Below are 20,365 nucleotides of genomic sequence, written 5' to 3' on the forward strand. Positions count from 1 at the left end.
AATTCTTATCTTTTAGATCCCAGCTCAAAGGTCAGTTCCTGAGAGAAGTACTCCCTGGCCACTCTAATTAATATAGGTGCCTATTACAGCAAAGGACACAGTCAACAAAGAGGCAACCCACGGAATGGGATAATATATTTGCAAATGACACTACAGACAAAGGGCTGATATCCAAGATCTATAAAGAACTCCTCAAACTCAACACACACAAAACAGATAATCAGGTCAAAAAATGGGCAGAAGACAGGAACAGACACTTCTCCAATGAAGACATACAGATGGCTAACAGATACATGAAAAAATGTTCATCATCGTTAGCCACCAGGGAAATTCATATCAAAACCACATTGATTACCACCTTACACCAGTGAGAATGGCCAAAATTAACAGGAGAGTAAACAACATGTGTTGGAGAGGATGTGGAGAAAGGGGAACCCTCTGACACTGTTGGTGGGAATGCAAGTTGGTGCAGCCACTTTAGAAAACAGTGTGGAGATTTCTTAAGAAATTAAAAACAGAGCTACCCTAGGACCCTGCAATTGCACTACTGGGTATTTACCCCAAAGATACTGAGGTAGTGAAAAGAAGGGCCATCTGTACCCCATAGCAGCAATGGCCACAGTAACCAAACTTTGGAAAGAACCGAGATGCCCTTCAACAGATGAATGGATAAAGAAGATATAGTCCATATGTACAATGGAGTATCATGCCTCCATCAGAAAGGATGAATACCCAACTTCTGTATCAATATGGACAGGACTGGAAGAGATTATGCTGAGTGAAATAAGTTAAGCAGAGAGAGTCAAGTATCATATGGTTTCACTTACTTGTGGAGCATAAGGAATAAAACGGAGGACAGTGGGAGATAGAAAGGAGAAGTGAGTTGGGGGAAATTGGAGGGGGAGACAAACCATGAGAGACTGTGGACTCTGAGAAACAAACTGAAGGTTTTGGAGGGGAGGGGGTGGGGGTTGGGAGGGTCTGGTGATGGGTATTAAGGAGGGCACGTATTACATGGAGCACTGGGTGTGGTACATAAACAATGAATGCTGGAACACTGAAAAGAAATGAAATAAAATAAAAATGGAAAAAAAAACATAGGTGCCTATTAGTTGCTTTCTATCATATGAGTGTTTTCTTTCCTTCACAGTCATTATCACAGTTTGTAATTCATCAAGTTTGTATTTTGCTTAATATTAATACCTGCCTCTCCCACCACCGTGTAAGCTTCAAGCTGGAATCTTAGTTTGTCTTGCTTATTTAATTCCAGAATCCAGCACAATGCTTGGTACATACTAAATCCTAAATAAATATTTGTTGAATGAAAAATTACTATCACATTTAATAATACGTAGTAAATTAATATTGATTCAAGAAGATCAAACATAAAATCAGATGAGGAAAAAAACCACCATTTTCAATCACTGTCAAAACAATTACGTTCATAAATTTCTTTCTTTACAGATTTTCTAATGTATTTATACCTTACAGAATTCATCTCAAGCTGGAAATTTATACCTTTTGAGAAGTACAAATTTTAATGTTAGTCCAAGGTGAAAGTTATGAAAATACATCTACCAAAATAGATTCCATGAGAGACTAAAAATTAGAACTAACCAATTACCAGAAAAAACATTTAAATTAACAGATACTACCTCACAATAAAACACAAGCCTAGGTTTCATAAGAAAATACTAAAAATCTTTAAAATAAGCTATTTAAGTAAAATATTTAAACAACCTTTAAAGGAATAAATAAGATAAACATCAAAGGGCTAAAAAGAAGCACATATACATTGTTTTAGCCAAGTAAGTATCACACTTACCCAGATAAAAGACCTAATTGCACTTACGCATCTCAACGTAAAAATCCTATGTCAAATATTAGCAAACAGAATCCAGCAGCTCATTAAAACAACAAACTATGACTATGTGATCATTTTTGTTTATTTCAAGAAGCCAGGATAACTATCAGGCAATTTGTTAACAAAATAATTCCTTGGGCACCTGGGTGGCTCAGTCGGTTAAACTACTGCCTTTGGCTCAGGTCATGATCCCAAGATCCTGGAACTGAGCCCCACACTAGGCTCCCTACTCAGCTGGGAGCCTGCTTCTCCTTCTTCCTCTGACACTGCCCCTGCTTGTACTCTCTGGCTCTCTGTAGATCTCTGTCAAATAAATAAATAAATAAATAAAATCTTAAAAAATAATGTAAAAAATTTTAAAAAGATAATTTCTCATTACCATTAGGTCAATGAAAAATGAAAAATCACTATGATAATTTCCACTGATGCTTAAAAAAAACTTGGATAAAATCTGACAAATATTCCTGCTAAAAACCTATAAAGTATTAATGGGGATATTTCCTTAGTGTGATTTAGAAAAAAAAAATTGTGTGTGTGTGTGTATAAATCAACCTGTGCTGTTTGTGTGTGTAAATCAGCCAGAATCATTCTTACTTGGGAAATATCAGAGCAAGGGTTATAAACCATGCCCATGGGTTATTTTCAGCCTGCCAACTGTTTTAAATAAATAAATAAAATTTTGTTGGAAGACAGCCACACCCATTCATTTACATATCATCTTACGGCTACTTTTACACTACAACACCGGAGTTGAGTAGCTGCAATAGAGACTGGCACACAAAGCTGAAAATATTTACTATCCAGCCCTTCACAGTGTTAAGTCTGACAACCCCTAGAACTAGAGCATTCCTATTTAAGTTGGGAAAAGACAAAGGTGCTTACTAACAATCACTGATTTCAGAGCTATCATCGGCTGCAGTTAGACAGAAATATTAAAACTTCAACTTTTGTAACTTTCTCCATATCTGTGAGTAAATCACTGATTTCCCTCTTGTGTCTACCCCTTCCCTCACCATCACCTCCACTGCAGAGCAACAGCAGCTCTAATTCACTCACACCTAACTCAATCAAAACATCTTTTATTTTTTTAAAAGATTTTATTTATTTATCTGACAGAGAGAGAGATCACAAGTAGGCAGAGAGGCAGAGACAGAGAGAGGAGGGAAGCAGGCTCCACACTGAACAGAGAGCCGGATTCGGGGCTCGATCCCAGGACCCTGAGATCATGACCAGAGCCGAAGGCAGAGGCTTAACCCACTGAGCCACCCAGGCACCCCGTCAAAACATCTTTTAAATGTCCAGGTTTTCTTTAACGCAAAGTGGAAATATATACTGTATCTCAAGAAAAGATAATGAAATTACTAGAATATTCAATCTAATTGATCTTTGTAAAATACCAAAAGCATAATGAAAAAAAAAATCAGGAGGATTTACTGGTCCTACATAGGGCTTGTACATGCAAATTAACGGCATCCCCAACATCTGAATGTGATGGGATACAATTCTCAGACGATACACATAAAAATAATAAATCTCACTGTTAAACATACCCTTCCTGTAGAGACAATTCTTGGTTTTCTTCTTCAGGACCACTGCTATCACTCTGTAATTCAGGTTCATTCTCATCTTTTCCTGGCAAAGTTTCCCAGCTTTCATCACTTGATGACTGATCTTTTTCTGTACCAGAAAACCGATGAGGCAATGAGGCAGACCATTCTCCGTCACTGCATTCTGAACTGCAAATTCAGAACAGAAACACAGTAACTGTCACTATTTGTGCATTTGTCATTTGGAGGCATCACAGTATACAGTGTACGACTATGCCACACATGCTTCATCAGGTGCCAAGTCAATTTTTAAAAAATATTTTAAAAATAAACACAGAAATAAATACATTCAGCAGAATGTAACTTTTTCCGATGAATAAAGCATATGGCAAGTTACAGAAATGTCAATTCATTATTTTCTTCACTAAAGTAAGTAATTCCATGGTGCTTAGATACAGGGTTATTTTTTAGATGTATATCTAAATAAAATTTTAATTTGGTAATCATAAATTAAATGCTTTCTGAAATAAATAATAGATTTATTACTCATCTACCCCGACTAAAACAACTTTCTAATTACATACTGACAACTGGGGACATATCCTCTATGAATAAATTTCCACTATTACCATGTTTCAAAAGCTTAACTATTTTTTCCTTCCTTTTTTACAAAAGACTTTAAAGTAAAATGAGATTCAAATTCATAAAAAGCTGCACTGACTAATCTTTACTAAAGTCTTTTGGTAGAACTGTGAACACAAAATAAATTTCACTGCAAGAAAATATGCAGATAAGGAACCAAAACGTACGATAGAAGGGTTAATGAAGAACCTCAGAAAATGACTTTTGGTTATATTTTTTAACTTTGGTTAATTTAGTTACATTTAACTACTCCTTAAAGTACAGTTATCTTGTACTTATTAATGGTGAAAATAAATCTTAAATGCTCTTTCCAACCATATCAACCATTCTGATCAAGAACCCTTTTGGGGCACCTGGGGGGTTCAGTGGGTTAAGCCTCTGCCTCCAGGTCAGGTCATGATCTCAGGGTCCTGGGATCAAGCCCTGCATTAGAGTCTCTGCTCAGCAGGCAGCCTGCTTCCCCCTCTCTCTCTGCCTACTCGTGATCTCTTTGTCAAATAAACAAATAAAATCTTAAAAAATAAAAAATCCCCTTAAAGATTTCCCTTTGGTGCCATGATTTAAAAAAAAAAATTATAAATTTTAGTTTGCTTCTGAAAGAATTATAATTATGTATATATTATATAATTATAATTCCTATAATTAGTAGGAAATAACTTTTCTTTATGATGATGTATTACTAGTGGTTATATTAATAATGATATATTAACTAGACTAGTTAATGAGTTCCTCCTTCTATAGGCAGATAAACCGAAGAGATCAAAATGCTATTAAAAAAGAGTAGCACTAATGTAATGTAAGCTCTGAGAAGTTAGACGTAAAAAAGTAAAATCAACTTCCAATCTTCAGTAAATGATAGGCAGCAAAGCACAAGCATTCTGGAGAAGGAATGCTATATAGGGCATAGCAAGTAAAAGATATTCCTTCAGTTGAATAGGACCCTAATTGCTTTTATTTTGTAAAATTTTCTGCAATCCAAAAAATAATCTAAGTAAATCATTTCTAGATTTGTATCAGTGTAAAAATCTAATATAGATAATAGTTTTAAAAGAGTTCTTGAACTAAGTTTCCTCAACTGTGAAGCCTCTCAAATTTGAAGCTATATTCCACTTCCAATTTTGGTATCTCATTAACAATTACAGTAAGCTTTCTTTATTAATTTCTGGCAACTTAACTTATTTAAAAAGGAAACCTCATATTTTAAGCATTTTATGATCCTGTCCAGAAAAACAATATCTGAAAACTTCCAAATTTTTTTTAACTTAGTGAAATAATTGATGGACTATCTCCAAACTGTAATATAAAAAGAATGCCTATGATCAATAGTCAATATCTTTAAGAAGCCTACATCACAGATTGGTAAATTCAGCCTTTCAGCCAAATTTGGCCCTTCTACCTGTTTTTCCTAGGATCTCTGGATTAAAAATATGTTTTTTCTTTTCTTTTTTTATAAGTTTGTCTTTAATTCTACCTCTTACAAAATTTAAAATATATACTATCTGGCCCTTTAGGGAAAAAATCTGCATATCCCAGCCCTGTATCATTATTACTCATTATATATAATCCATACCCCTAAATAGGTAACTTTTAAATATATATACTAGCCCTGACGACCTAGCCATCCAGAAAGTTTTAGATTTTCACCCTCCTTTTCAAAAGCTATAAAACAAAACTTATTTGACAGGTAAATTTCTTGATTTTCAATCTGCTAACGGTATTTCCCTGCTCACAAGCTGAAAATCATGTATCTTTGACATCTCATAAACTCCTATGTTTAAATCCTTTTTACATTCCATTCTTTCTGTAAAATGTCTCCTTTGTCTCCATTTCCCCTAAAAACCCTGGCTCCAGTATTCTTTTCCAAACCTAGACCTGGAAGTCAATTATTAATTGGTGTCCCTAAATTTAATCTCATTCCCTCTCCTCACTTAAAAGATGCATTTTAAATATCACTATTGCTTTAATTTATATCAAATACATAATATTACTCCAAAATCCTTCACTTTACTAAAGCAATATTTCATAAAATTAAACCACTTACCTACTGCCTTCCCTATTTTTGCTGCAGTCATACATTAATGCTATGTCTTAAGGTATAGTTGTTGAGAACACAGGTTCTGGAGTCAGTCTGCTTGGATTTGAATCCACCACTTAGTAGTTGTGAAAAAGTAACTTAACCTTACTGTGCCTTTATCATTCACACATCAGGTGAATTTAGTAACAGTACCTAATAATTCACTGAGCTCATATGAGAAGTAAATGAATACCTACAAAACATTTTAACAGAGCCTGATAAATAATACGCCATCAGTACCTGTTAGCAAATCTTTTTTTTTCTTTTTCTTTTAAAGATTTTACTTATTTATTTGACAGACAGAGATCACAAGCAGGCAGAGAGGCAGGCAGAGAGAGAGAGAGAGAGAGAGAGAGAGAGAGAGAGAGAGAGAGAGAGGAGGAAGCAGGATCCCTGCTGAGCAGAGAGCCCGATGTGGGGCTCGATCCCAGGACCCTGGGATCATGACCAGAGGCGAAGGCAGAGGCTTTAACCCACTGAGCCACCCAGGCACCCCAGCAGATCTTTTTTTTAACAACTTTTTTTTCTTTTCTACTCAAATACTGTTATTTCCTTTTCAGGTCAGGTTTATGATGTTTAAATGAATATTGTAGATAAAATGTTTAGAATAATTTTTGGAAAATGACAAACATTTAGTAAAGGTGGTAGTACTTTATTATATAAGCTGTCTGCTTAGACATTTCAACTGGATTTCCAACCAGCATGCCACCATTTTCCTCTTTTCTCTACCTAAGAAAATCTACTCTGAACCCTTGGTTTGTCTTACTGAATGTCAAAATCAGCCTCCTGGTCACCCAATCCGCTTTAGTCTTAGTCTCTCTTTATACCAGGGGTCAGAAAACTATGCTCTGACCCATTAACCAAATCTGGCCACCTGTTTTTTGTTTGTTTTTTAAAGATTTTATTTATTTATTTGACAGAGATCACAAGTAGGCAGAGAAGCCGGCAGAGAGAGAGAGAGGAGGAAGCAGGCTCCCCGCTAAGCAGAGAGCCCAATGCGGGGCTCGATCCCAGGACCCTGGGATCATGACCTGAGCCGAAGGCAGAGGCTTTAACCCACGGAGCCACCCAGGCACCCCTGGCCACCTGTTTTTTAATGGCCTGGAAGCTAAGAATGTCTTTTGCCTTTTGTTTGTTTGTTTGCATTTTTAAACAGTTATGTAAGTACCTATATAGTATCCTTGATTTTGTCTTTTGGTCCACAAGGCCTAAAATATTTACTATCTGGTCACCCTTTTAAAAAAGTTTGCAGACCCCTGAGGTTCAGAGAAGACATAGCAAAGAGAAACCAAACATAGGTCAATGGAAAAGAAATCACAGAACAGGAAAGGGTGAACAAACTCTTTAACAGAAGCATTAAAACAAAACAAAACAAAAACGGGTACCAAGAAAAGTCAACTGGATGTGATAAAGAAGAGGTCACTGTTAACATCAGAGAATATAGAAATAACACTGGGAGTTCTAACTCCCAGTTAGATAAATAACTCAAGGCATTTAAAAGTTCAGAGTGCAGGAACAGAAACAGTGGGTATGGAATATTTATTCTGAAAATTCAGCAGTGGAACAGAAAACAAACAAGCAAGTGGTTAAAGGAAAAGCAAGATCAACTGAAGGTTTCCCCTTGGGGTTTAGAAAATTACAGAATGAGGTAGAGGGAAGCAACTTTGGTATAAGATTAATAAAGTCAGGTGTCGGATATGACTATAGACACAGAATGAGACTAGTCACCTCTCTTCATTAAAGAAAAAAACAGGAAAGGATACTAACATGTTGCTATATGGAGAAAAGGAAAACAAGAAAAAGTTCAGATTTAATCATTTTACCATCTCCAGGAAAGCAAGAAACAAAGTTATTTACTGAGAGTGACAGGAGTGTATGGAACTAAAATCAGAGAGAGAAAAGATTTAAAAATAACTTTTCAAGTAGAATAAGCAACAGAACAAATAGGATACAAAACAATGATGGGATAGTGAGGACCCATTTGTCCTTGAATATAACAGCAAATGAGTTAAAAAATTTTAAATTCTCAAAATAAAACTTAAGTACCACTTCGATTTTCATATGGTCTCTCATATGGTCTCCCATTAGCATTTAGAGCTATATTCAAAAGCAGTCAACTGTAACTTCAATGTTACATTTTACACATTCAATTGTGAACCAAAAACATTTTCTCACATATAGAATAAAATTACATGTGATTTCTACACAAATAAGAATTTGTATAGTACGAATCTTAGATAGAAATATGATACAGAAGTAAAAGCATCCATAAGCAATCTTATTCCTTAAATTCCCCCAAAGAACTGGTTTGTTAGTCTTCTGTGGCATTTATCACATCCATAAAAACTGAACTATATTTTGGATAATTTTGTTATGTGACTAGCTGAGGATCAAAAACACTTTTTGAATTTTATTGAAAATACTCTGGATGGAAATGATGTTAGGACATATCATTTTCAGATAGTATACTGAATATAATAACCTAAGCAGTCTGGGACATTTTATCATTAACAATGAACTATGCTGTAATACAATGCTACAAATGGTAGTTGTTCCAATCTATAAGTCTACTTCATTTAGTAAATAAGGCCCAGATGGTTCTGAACTGTGCCTGCCTTTTACAACTTTCCAGTCTTTCCCCTAAATATCAGAATGTTGTCATCTGTAATTCCCTAACATGCCTGAGGAACAAAGCTCTTTATCCCTAATTTACTCCCTCTAAACTTTTACGAACTTGGAAATAAGGTAAAAAGGTTTGCTAAAATGTTACAGCATATGCTTTAGGATCTCTGCTGGCTGCTCACAGATGCTTTATTTGTAGGGATATCAGAGGAGCTCCTTCTGCAAGGAGCTTAATTTAGTCTCATGATAATTACCTTTATGTTTTATCTTCCTCAGAAGGCTGGTGAACACCAAGGGAACAGGGGTCATTATTTCCATTTACAGAGTACCTGGCAGAAAGTCTGACACTTAGGAAGATTTCGACAAATCCTTTTTGAATATAACAAACTGAAATCAACTAAAGAGCTAATACTCCTTTTATTTTCTCAACATCATCCACAACAAAAACATCCAACATTTATCTTAGGTAAGTTTTTTGTTTTTTGTTTTTAACCTTTTAAGCAATGTCAAGGCTTAGGGACAGAAAAACTGTGAAGGAAACCTCAACTGCTCTAAGAAATGGTCAGTGGATGGCATGACCTCTTCCTTCACTTAGACCCAAGGTTAAAATGTGCTGGCATGGTTAAAAGGTTCTGTTCAACTCAAGATCTTGTCATCAAACAGTTATTAAAGTTCTCAGGGTATATTTCAAAAGAGCAGGATGTTAACCTTAGCTCTTTGGTCTAATTCCAAGTCTGGTAATTACATACTGCCTATTAAAATTCCCCTCGCAATTCTAATTTAATAAGGTGGTGTTCAGTTCCTGTCAAACAGCTCAGAGCAATTCTACCAGCTGCAATGCTTATTCCAGAGAGTGTAACGTTTCAGATATGATTAAGTGATCATTTAAAAAAGTTTTCAGGATGGAAATCGATCATGCATTCATTCAAATACTTTTCACTTTTAAAGAATATATGAACTATATATTTTTTTAACTATATTTTTAAAAAGTGGCCAAAATTTCTATAACTAAAAATGTCACAGTGATTTTAGTTAAGTTCTGGATAAGAGGGTCCTATTTGTAGCTATTATAATATAAACATGACAAGAAAAATTTTCAAGTACAGCATCTTTAAGTTTTACAAAGCAAAGAAAACTCAAAAAGAATCTCAGACTCAAGGTAAAGGGTATTTATACCTTCTTTCTCAAGACACTCATTGAGTAGCCACTTTGTTTCCCCATTTCTCCAGTCTGCTATTATCAGAACTCAGCAGGACTACAGCATCAACACCAAGTAGATGAACAAGTGACAAAATGAAACTAAGTAGGAATGTATGGATTTCAACCTTTATCTGACAGCATAGTAAAAGACATTCTGGCAACTGTGATCCTTTGGAGGGAGCTGAGGGCAGAAGAACCGGAAACAGCATAGAAATATTCCTCAATCTGTCCAGACTGTTGCAATTTGGTCTTAAACCTATCTCAAGGGTTATAGATCCAAAAGGGAGTGGAATCCTAGGTAAAATCATTATCCTTGAGAATTTATTCTGTGATGGTAGTTTTAAACAAACAAAAAATCCCTAAGTGTTTCTGGCATTCCAATGTGTCTTAAAGATTGCTCCAAAATTAGTTTCATCTTTCAAGGCCAACTCAACTTCAGGTTCTGTAAATCAATATATTACCAAAAAAATGAAAGAAAAAGAAGTTTCTACTAACTGTTTTCTTCCTCTGTATATTCTATTTGTTAAAAAAAAAAAATCTATCATTATTTAGAATACTGGTGTATCACTTAAGGAACCAAATTATAATTAAACATATTAAGACAACACCCTATAACCAATTCAAAGTCCACAGTCATTCTAGCCAAATAAAATACTAACCCTATTCACACACACATACACACACACACACACTCAATTTAAACGAAGAGCCAAGAAAACTACTTTTGAGGCTGATAAACGATGCAAAAAGGTTTATCAATTTTATTATATGACATTAGGCCTGACTATAAAAAGCAAAAAAAAAAAAAAAAAAAAAGGGTTTTAGCTTTGATTAGTGTGTCTCCAAAGATGAAGGTATGCCCAACTTAAATTATTTTCTTCAAGAAAGCAAAAATGTAACTGGAGTAAAAATGCAACACTCTTATACTTTGAAAAAGATAAGTTATCTAAAATGGTAAGTTGATGTTATTATTATTTTTTAATAGTAACCCAAGAGGTATAGTAAATGTTCATAATCCAATCCAAAAATTTTAGGGCTGAGTATGTTTTAAAAGTCAGATTTTTTCCTGCTGAGATTTAGATGTATTATTTAATAATTCCCAGTGGGGTCTAACCCCAAAACTCAGTAGCCAAACACTTTCATATTTCTGCAATAAATATTAGGAATGCTTCAAAAAAAGGCCTCACGTTAGTTCAGATCCAGATCTGCATCAAATAAGTTAGTACCAATTAAGGTTCTGATTTCAATTTCCATTTTAAAAAGAACTTTGTGGATTTTGCATAAAAGACTGTGGGCCTAAATTGAAAAAACAAATAAGTTAGGGAGAAGTTCTTAATGAATTTTACCCTTAGACTTAAAAAACAGTAGGTTATATAAATACTGTCTGCTAGCCCTTGAAGTTTACAACTTCAAGACAGTAGTAGATGGGGCACCTGGGTGGCTCAGTGGGTTAAAGCCTCTGCCTTCGGCTCAGGTCATGATCCCAGAGTTCTGGGATCGAGCCCCACATCAGGCTCTTTGCTCGGCAGGGAGTCTGCTTCCCTCTCTCTCTCTGCCTACTTGTGATCTCTGTCTGTCAAATAAATAAATAAAATCTTAAAAAAAAAAAAAAAGACAATAGTAGAAATTATATTTCAACTGTTTCTACAAGTTACTTATGCTACATTATACAAGCTTTATCCATATGTCCAAAGAAAACCAAATACATTTTATTAATTTTGTGACATGAAATACATAAAATGTATTCATATTTAAGAGGAAAAATTTCTTCCATTGTAGTACTCTCTAGTTAAAAAAAAAAAAGTAACCGTTATTTCTACAAGTCAGTAAGATCTTGAAACTGCACTGTAACTGAGCAAGATCTGTTCCAATTAGCTCCAAAGTCTGTGAAAATCTGGACTCCAGGGTAATGAAAAGTCAGAAGCTGGACAAAGAAATTTTCCATTTCTCTCTTCTTTTTATGGTCTTACAGTTTGGGGCGGAAAGATTCTATATACGAGGAACACAGAATGCTTACTCTATGAAAAGTTGTGGGACACCTGGGTGGTTCAGTCAGTTAAGCATCTGACTCTTGATTTTGGTTCAGGTCATGATCTCAGGGTTGTTAAGATTAAGCCCCAAGTCTGGCTCTGCCCTGGGCATGGAGCCTGCTAAAGATTCTTTCCTCCTCTCCTTCTGCCCATCCACTCAACTCCTCACCTTGCTCACGCTCTCTCTCTCTCCCTCTTATAAAAAAAGAAAAAAAAAGTTGTATGTTCTCTTAAGATACCCATTTGTATTGGGCAGTAAGTAGAAATGCAAATTCCAGCTCCAGAATTTACTAGCTTCGTTATCTTGGGAAGTCAACTCTCCTGTGCTTCAGTTTCCAGGTCTATAAATGGGGGAAATAATATATACCACACTGTGGTATGGTATATATTTTTATATATACATTTTACCTATAAATAGGTAAAAAATAAACCTAATGATAAAAAGAGCAACAAGGGGGCGCGTGGATGGCTCAGTGGATTCAAGCTTCTGCCTTCAGCTCAGGTCATGATCCCAGGGTACTGGGATCGAGCCTCACATCAGGCTCTCTGCTCAGCAGGGAGCCTGCTTCCTCCTATCTCTCTCTCTCTCTCCCTGCCTACCTCTCTGCCTACTTGTGATCTCTGTCAAATAAATAAATAAAATCTTAAAAAAAAATAAAAATTTAAAAAAAGAGCAAACAAGAGGAACAGAGAAACAGGTGACATTAATAAATATTGGCAAAGTTCATACAATATTATCAAAATTTTCTGTGATCTTAAATCACTTTTTAAGTCCAGGATGAATTAACACAGAATTTTTAAAAAAATATAATAAATGTTCACTTTATAGTTTATGAACTGAAATACTATTACTAAGAACTGAAATAATTAGTATCTCTATCCTTTTGTTAATAACTAGTCATCATTATCTGAAATTATAATTTCTATAAACTCCTAAAATGCCCCAAAGAAAGTTTCTGTAAATAAATAACCAGCAGTTTGCATGTGTGGTTAGCACTGAGAAAATAAGAATATTTGGCCAAAGTACCTAATTCCCTGACCATGTCAAAGAGCCCATCCATCAAACATTATGGTTAGTAGAAATAAACCACTTTGCTTACCACACAATCTGACAAAGTACAAAATCTTACCTATCTTCATCCTTGTCATACAGCTGGTAATAATCTCCACAGCCGTTCCAAAAGGCGTTATCCACCACTTCTTGCCTTCCTGCTGTGGCTCCACTTTCCGCTGTTATTTGGTTATGTTCTGTTTCCCTATGCGTAACTCTTGAGTAAGGTGGATCCAAGAACATGCAGTCATGTTCTCCATCGTAGTCATCACATTTTATTAATAGGTCATCTGAGCCATTTTCCTCAACTTCCAAAGCCTCCCTCCATCTCTGAACACTTCTTTGTTTAGCCTCATGCCTATTAAAACCTGTTTCTTGGTCCACCTGGCTTGAACTTATCAGTTTCCTAACTTTGGGCCTTACTACCTGTTCAGGAAAACTTCCCTGGTTCTTTCCCTTATCACTAGTATTTTGTTCACTGCAGATATGCCCGGGAGCACACACTGCATTTTCAGCTGCCTTTTCTCTCTGACTCTCCTGGCTAGTATCATTTTGTTGTTTCTTTCTAACAACTTCATCTTCAGAAGAGGACCTCTGAAATTCCTGATTGTTCTCATTGACAAACTCAGTATCACCAGTAGAACTTCTGACTAAAGGTGCTGAATCTAGCTCTTCAAATTCATCTCTTATTTCACAGTTAAAAGAGGGAACTGGTGGTGAAAGACCAGTGTATGCCTCTACCTCTCCATTTGCCAACTCAAATATTGTATTGCCCAATGCTTCCTGATAGCCACCACCTTCCACAACTTCTGCAGAAAGCTGAAGACGGTCACTGGCCTCTCCATGTGTGCCATCTGGATCGTAAGAGTCAGTCTGAACCAATGAAATTCCATTTTGTACACTTGAAGCATTGCAAGCTTCTGTAGTATATTCTCCCTCAGAGTGATTATGAAGATCTGTACTGCTTCCTAAAGTCTCCCTGCCCTCCTCGCTATGATGTACTGCAGCAGAGGATGGATTGCTCTCAATGGTTTGATTCAATGTTGTATCACAAATGGGAATTTCTGTTTCACTTTTTTCAAATAAAGTGTCATTGGGTAAAGAAGAATGAACTTGATCCGATGGACTGGAACCTTCACAGAGAATAAAGAAAACATATTTGGAGACATTAAATATAATTTTATTTACTAATGACTATTTAAGCAGATATTATACTAATAATTATGCACTTGAATATGAGTTAATTTCTCTGGCAGGTACTTCTATGCTCCCACCCTTAACTGAGAGGGCACACCAGTTACCCTATGAGTTCATTTATGCCATTGTAGAGCCCTTCAGTATCCTCTCCCTCAGATGTCTTTTGGAGGTTTTTCGCCTAAATCCAGATACCTAAAACATTCTGTAAAAGACATTAAAAGGAGAGGTATAAGTCAAGTCATAGGGTAACCAATCTGCCCTCCCAGTTGTTAGGGTGCACAATTCAAACTTAACTTCTTTTATTATGGGCAGCTAAAATAACTGCAACAGTACTTTTCAGAGATAAAAGAACAGGTTACAGATCTAACAGAAATGAAATTCGATTGTGTTTGATGTCAGTTCAGAAGATTATATCTCAGTTCCCAGATATATAATATTAGATTTCTACACCCAATATGGATTCTTTATAATGCATCTACAATAATGAGTTAACTTTAGATATGTTACAGCTATGACTGCAAAACAACAAAAAGTCAACAAGTTGAATCTCTTTGCCATAGTCTGTCATATCTTGAGACAAGAATAAAATCATATCTATTCTATAAATCACTTTAAGCTTGATTACCTTTTATTACTACTAATGTAATAATAAAGAATGATGACATCTGAGTTTTGCTGGAGGATGTCCCGTTTTGTTGGAACAAAAATTTATAAATTATAAATAACTAAAGAGCAGTCTCATCATATCAGAGAAAGGCTTCTTTAACAGAATGAACTTATTAGCTAATAATTTAGGCTCTTATTTATAAACAACAGTAAAAATAATCTAGAATTATCAAATTTGCTCAGGATAAGAAGACAACCACAGTCCAGCCCAAAGATGCGTAATTAAAGTACATGGATATATGCAAAATACTTTCTCAGACCACAGAATAATTAAGAAATTTTAATTAAATAACTATTATTTGACATTCATATTTCATAAAATGATTTAAAAAATCAAATTAGCCAACCTAAATTATTTGGAGATACAATTAAAACAAAAAAGCTATTAAACATAATATGCAAGAAAAATATATTCAGTTCACATTAAAAAGTTTTTTTATTGAAAGCTGATGATCTCCACTGGCTGAAGGATATGATAAGGTAATCACTGCCATGGCAATGTAGTTGTATTTTAATGACTATATTCTATTTTCGTCTATGTTTAATTGTATATAGTATTAATATTAAATTCAATTAAAATATCAAAATAGAATTCTTGAGAGGAAATGTAAAATATTTTATTCACAGACACATAAAACCCACACACAATCTCAAATATTACAAGATCAATTCCTACATGCTTTTTGATAACTCTTATATAATCCCATGTTGCGCACCTGAGGAATTTTCCTTTGGAACATCATCTAGTTCCAACACTTCATAGTCATCACCAGCCCGACCTAAACTTCTTTCATGCCTGGTCATACATGGTTTAAAACTGACATATGCATGTCTTCTTCCATATCTCCTGCCTGTGATTGTCTGATATCCTCCTGCTGGTTTGGGCCAGGCAGCCTTGCTGGATTCTTGATCCATTGCTGAAAAACAGAGTTAAAAATAAGAGAGGCATACAATGACTTTTATTCTGGTGACCAGTAGGGGCAATATTTCAACATAAATGCTATTACTTGCCAAATCATATGCTACTGAACATCCAGTACACCTTATTAATACTGTAAAACATACCTGAAAAGTAAACATGAAATATTATGAGAGTTATATGCCTCTTTACCCCCAAAAATAGCTTTTAAAGTTTGGTACATTTAAGATATTTTAGATTTTTATGATGTAACCTAATAAAAGCAATTTTTCATGTGCAAAATTCATACACCATACTACAAAAGCTCATTAAGGATTGGACAATGATCCTCCAAATTATCTAAGTAAAGTACCTTATGTATAACTCCTTAATACTTACTTGAATTACTAGTACATGAAATGATGGTTTCAATTACATTAAAAGTGAATGCATTCCTATCCAAGGTAATAGGTAACTTCTTTAACTGGCATCTGTACTATCATAAAGAACCAACTGGACCATAATAAAACACACTCCAAATATTAGGGTCAGATAAAATTCTCCAAAAGAAAATAGCAATGAGCCAAGTCAAAGACATGCTACCCCACCTTCCAAAGCTACCAATGGTATACACTATGGTAGCAAAACCCATCAACATTTGAACAACTTTAATACTAAGTTCTGATGGCTGAAGGATATATGGTAGTAAACAGTAGCACCTTTAAGAACATTATCACATCTATATATAAAAGGTTTAAATCTCTTTAGTCAATTAGATTTTACATATATTATACAAGAGGTAAAAAAAATTTTCTCATGGTATATGAAATAATCAAAGGAACAATTACATATTTTTGTTTTATTGCATTAAAACAAATATAACTGCTTCCAAGCACAGATTAAAAAACACATTATTTATAACGTAATCAAGTTTTACATTGTTATTTAATTCCTGAAACAAACTTATGAGGTAGATACTGTACTTCATTTTAAAGATCAAAAAAATTAAAGTTAAAATTCAGTATTTAGTAACCATCCAGTAACTGAAGAGTTTGACTCCAGAAACAGTACCCTTAACAACTCCTCCGAAGGAATAGTCTCCAAAATGGAAGCACAATAGTAGCCAAGGGGGTACAGAAAGAAAGTAAGAATTTTTATTTATACTTATTTTCATATCAAAAATTGGAAATTAAGCTTTATTTTCAATATACCAATCAAATGGCCTTAAATTAAGACCATGACTCCATGTCATGTACACTATTCAAGGTATCTAGAGAGAAAAATACAAAGTCCTCAATAGAGGAACTGACAAACTCTGCTTACCTGCTGGCTCTTTTTCAGTATACTGTGACATATACGGCAGTTTTCTTGTGCCCAGTTCAGTGCAATTATGGATATGACTTAGTTTTTACTCAAGCAACGAATAAGCTGCAGAAGATTCCTACAAAGAAACCATGGATTAAACAAAATAATAATACAAAACACAAAACAAAAATAGCAAAACTAATACTCCTCCTAGGGAAGCTCTTTGTTAGCCCCGTAATATCAGAAAAATACAACGTGATCTGACAAGTCCACAAAAACCTTACAACTATCAAGATGGTTATTTGAAAAGTTACATCTCCTCTTAAAAAACCTTGTTATAAGTATACATCATCCTTAAGACTGACAACGATAACACACATATAATTTAAAAGTAAATAAGCTGACAAACTGGAAGAAATGTTTACTGAGGTATGTAACCAAACTATCTGTGGGTCTACCACACTATGCTCTCTCTGCTTCTCCATCAAGCACTGGAATTCCTTTAGCCCTGGCACTGTTAAAAGAAGTTAACCCTAGGAATACAAACTTTATTTTAAAAATGCATAATGAGGGCGCCTGGGTGGCTCAGTGGGTTAAAGCCTCTGCCTTTAAAAAAAAAATCTTTAAAGAAATTAAAAAAAAAATGCATAATGGTTTGTAACAATTAAAAATTAGTATGTGTAAATAATGATATTGTTTGAAAATAGTCAACTTATCATTCAGATTTTTTAAAAAGATTTTATTTATTTATTTGACAGAGAGAGATCACAAGTAGGCAGAGAGGCAGACAGAGAGAGAGAGGGGGAAGCAGGCTCCCTGCTGAGCAGAGAGCCCGATGTGGGGCTCCATCCCAGAACACTGGGATCCTGACCTGAGCTGAAAGCAGAGGCTTTAACCCACTGAGCCACCCAGGTGATCCTCATTCAGATATTTTAATCCTAAATTAGAACCTACTCTAATTTAAAACTAAATATTTTATTATCAAGTAACAAATATAAAATGACCTTCTGATTTGCAATTAATTCACTTACTATCTCAAAAGTTGCAAACTGTGCTTTTTTTAAAAGTGTGGTAAGGGCTTACATTTCTATTTAAACACCTTATTTACTTAAACATTGGAACTATGGCTAATTACCTGTTAATTGCCTATCACCACTTAGTAGAGGATGATAGTTCTGCAAATGAGCTTAACTGTACATGTTATCTGTCTAGCCATAGATAGCTATATATTAACATACATAAGAGTATACACACACACATTCTCCAATATAAATTACAAATTCAGCAACAGGTTGTGAACCAAGTCAGACTATTAGCAACAGCTAAAGGATAAATAATACCCACCCCCCAAAGCTACCATACTGGCAAAAACAAGCTCTAATTAACATTGTTTTAATACTAAGAAAAATGATCTGAAATAACTTGAATCTGAATGATCTGAAATAACTTGAATCTTCACATATTCACAGTATAGTACATGGCAACTGTAAAGCATGACCATGGATTTAAATTGACGAGTATTTTACCGAGTCTTTTCTTTACAATAAAGCTTTATTTCACCATATTCCCAGGCACTACTTCTAGTGCTGACAATAATGAACCAATGGACAAATATTCCTGACCTCTTAAAATGACAGTATACGGTGCAGACACTAAACAAAACAAGAAGTAAATAAATATATGTTAGACAATACATACTGTGGAGCAAAATAAAACAGAGACTGGAGTTGCTGAGGGCATGCAATTAGAAATACGGTGGTTAGGGAAAACCTCACTGGGAAGTGATCATCTGATCATCCCACACCTGTGAGGGAAAAACCATGTGTAAATCTAGGGAAAGAACATTTCAGGCAGAATAAAAGGAAGTTCCTGAGGTGAAAACTTTCAGAAGTGATCATAGCAAGAAGTCTGGAATGGAATGAATAAGAGAGAAAGCAAGATGAGGTGAGAAAATTAAGTTAGGGTGGGTGGGTGGGGAGGGTTAGGTGGAACAGATCACTTAGGCCCTTATAGGATAATGCAAGAAATGCAGGTTTTATTCTAAGTGAGCTGGAAAACCACTGAAGAGTTCTGAACACAGAACAGATACTACCTAACTTCTGTTTTAAGAGGAACACTCTGACTCGATTCAACAGAAAAATAAAGCAAACTTTTAATAAAAAAAAAAAAAAAAAAAGAGGAACACTCTGGCTACTGTTTTGAACAGACTGAAGGGGAACAAGGTAAAAGGCAAGGAGCCTGGTTGCAAAGCTATCAAAATAATACTGGCAAGAGATGACAGTAGTTTAAACCAGGGTAAAAAAGTGGTGAGAAATGGTCAGATTCTGAATAAATTATGAAAGCGGTGTCAGCAAAATCTTCTGATACAGGTTATAAAATAAGGTAAGGAAGGAGTCAAGGTTGACTCTAAGCTTTATAGTGTGGAAAACTAGAAACATAAAAGAGTTAACCATTAACTGAAGTAGGAAAATCTGTGGAAGAAGCAGGTTTGGAGAAAATATATTCAGTTTAGTTTTAGATGGTTAAATTTGAGATATCTATCAGACATTCGAGTAGAAAATGTTAAATAGGAACCTGGAGTTGACTAAAGAATGTTGAGCTGCCAGTATTATTTGTGAGTGATAGATATGTAAATAATATTCAAAGAAGCATGAACTTGGACATCTAAGTGTACTGGGTGAAGGAAAAAATTTCAAGGGCTGAGCCCTGAGATGATCCAACACAAAAAGGCCAGGAAAAAAGAAATATCAGGAAAATCTGGCATAGGCCAATGAGAGAAAAGGAAAACCCAGTGGTGTGGATGCCAAATGAAGAAAGTGCCTCAGACAGAAGAACTGATCCACTATGCCAAATGCTGCTAAGAGGTAAAGTATGAGGAGGATCTATAACTGGCCGCTGAACTCAGCAACATGGAGGATACTGAAGATCCTGACAAGGGCACCTTTGGTAGAATGGTGGATGTAAAAGACTGAGCAGAATGCTATAAAGAGATAGTGAGAGAAAAGGAGCTGTAACTGGAAAGAGTACAAAGATCTGAAAACCATTGTTTCTGAGTAAGGGGGTTTGTTTTATTTCGTTTCGTTTTTAAAGAAGCGCCACACCCTGCATGGAGTCCAAAGCAGGGCTTTAACTCAAGACCCGGAGATCAAGACCTGGGCTGAGATCAAGGACACTTAACCATGTTGGACACTTAAATCAACTAAGCCACCCAGGCACCCCTTAAAAAATGTCTTTAATGTGATTCCACTTGCTTCCTAAAGATATTCTCT

At 35.2% G+C, this 20,365-nt stretch overlaps 1 protein-coding gene across 2 annotated transcripts in view; it reads right to left on the bottom strand.

The window, feature by feature from the left end:
• The window catches only part of PJA2 (praja ring finger ubiquitin ligase 2), a 77,829-nt gene that overhangs the window by 37,770 nt on the left and 19,694 nt on the right, over positions 1-20,365 (bottom strand). For both annotated transcript variants that reach the window (XM_047729805.1, XM_047729806.1), the window contains exons 2-5: positions 17,115-17,232; positions 15,610-15,810; positions 13,110-14,163; positions 3,415-3,600 (exon numbers count right to left, since the gene is read on the bottom strand). In XM_047729805.1, the coding sequence (XP_047585761.1) occupies positions 3,415-3,600; positions 13,110-14,163; positions 15,610-15,810; positions 17,115-17,145 (1,472 nt within the window). In that variant the 5' untranslated portion in view covers positions 17,146-17,232. The remainder of the gene's footprint in view (positions 1-3,414; positions 3,601-13,109; positions 14,164-15,609; positions 15,811-17,114; positions 17,233-20,365) is intronic.

This window comes from Lutra lutra, chromosome 5 (assembly GCF_902655055.1).
Source record: "Lutra lutra chromosome 5, mLutLut1.2, whole genome shotgun sequence".
NCBI classification, from domain to species: Eukaryota; Metazoa; Chordata; class Mammalia; order Carnivora; family Mustelidae; genus Lutra; species Lutra lutra.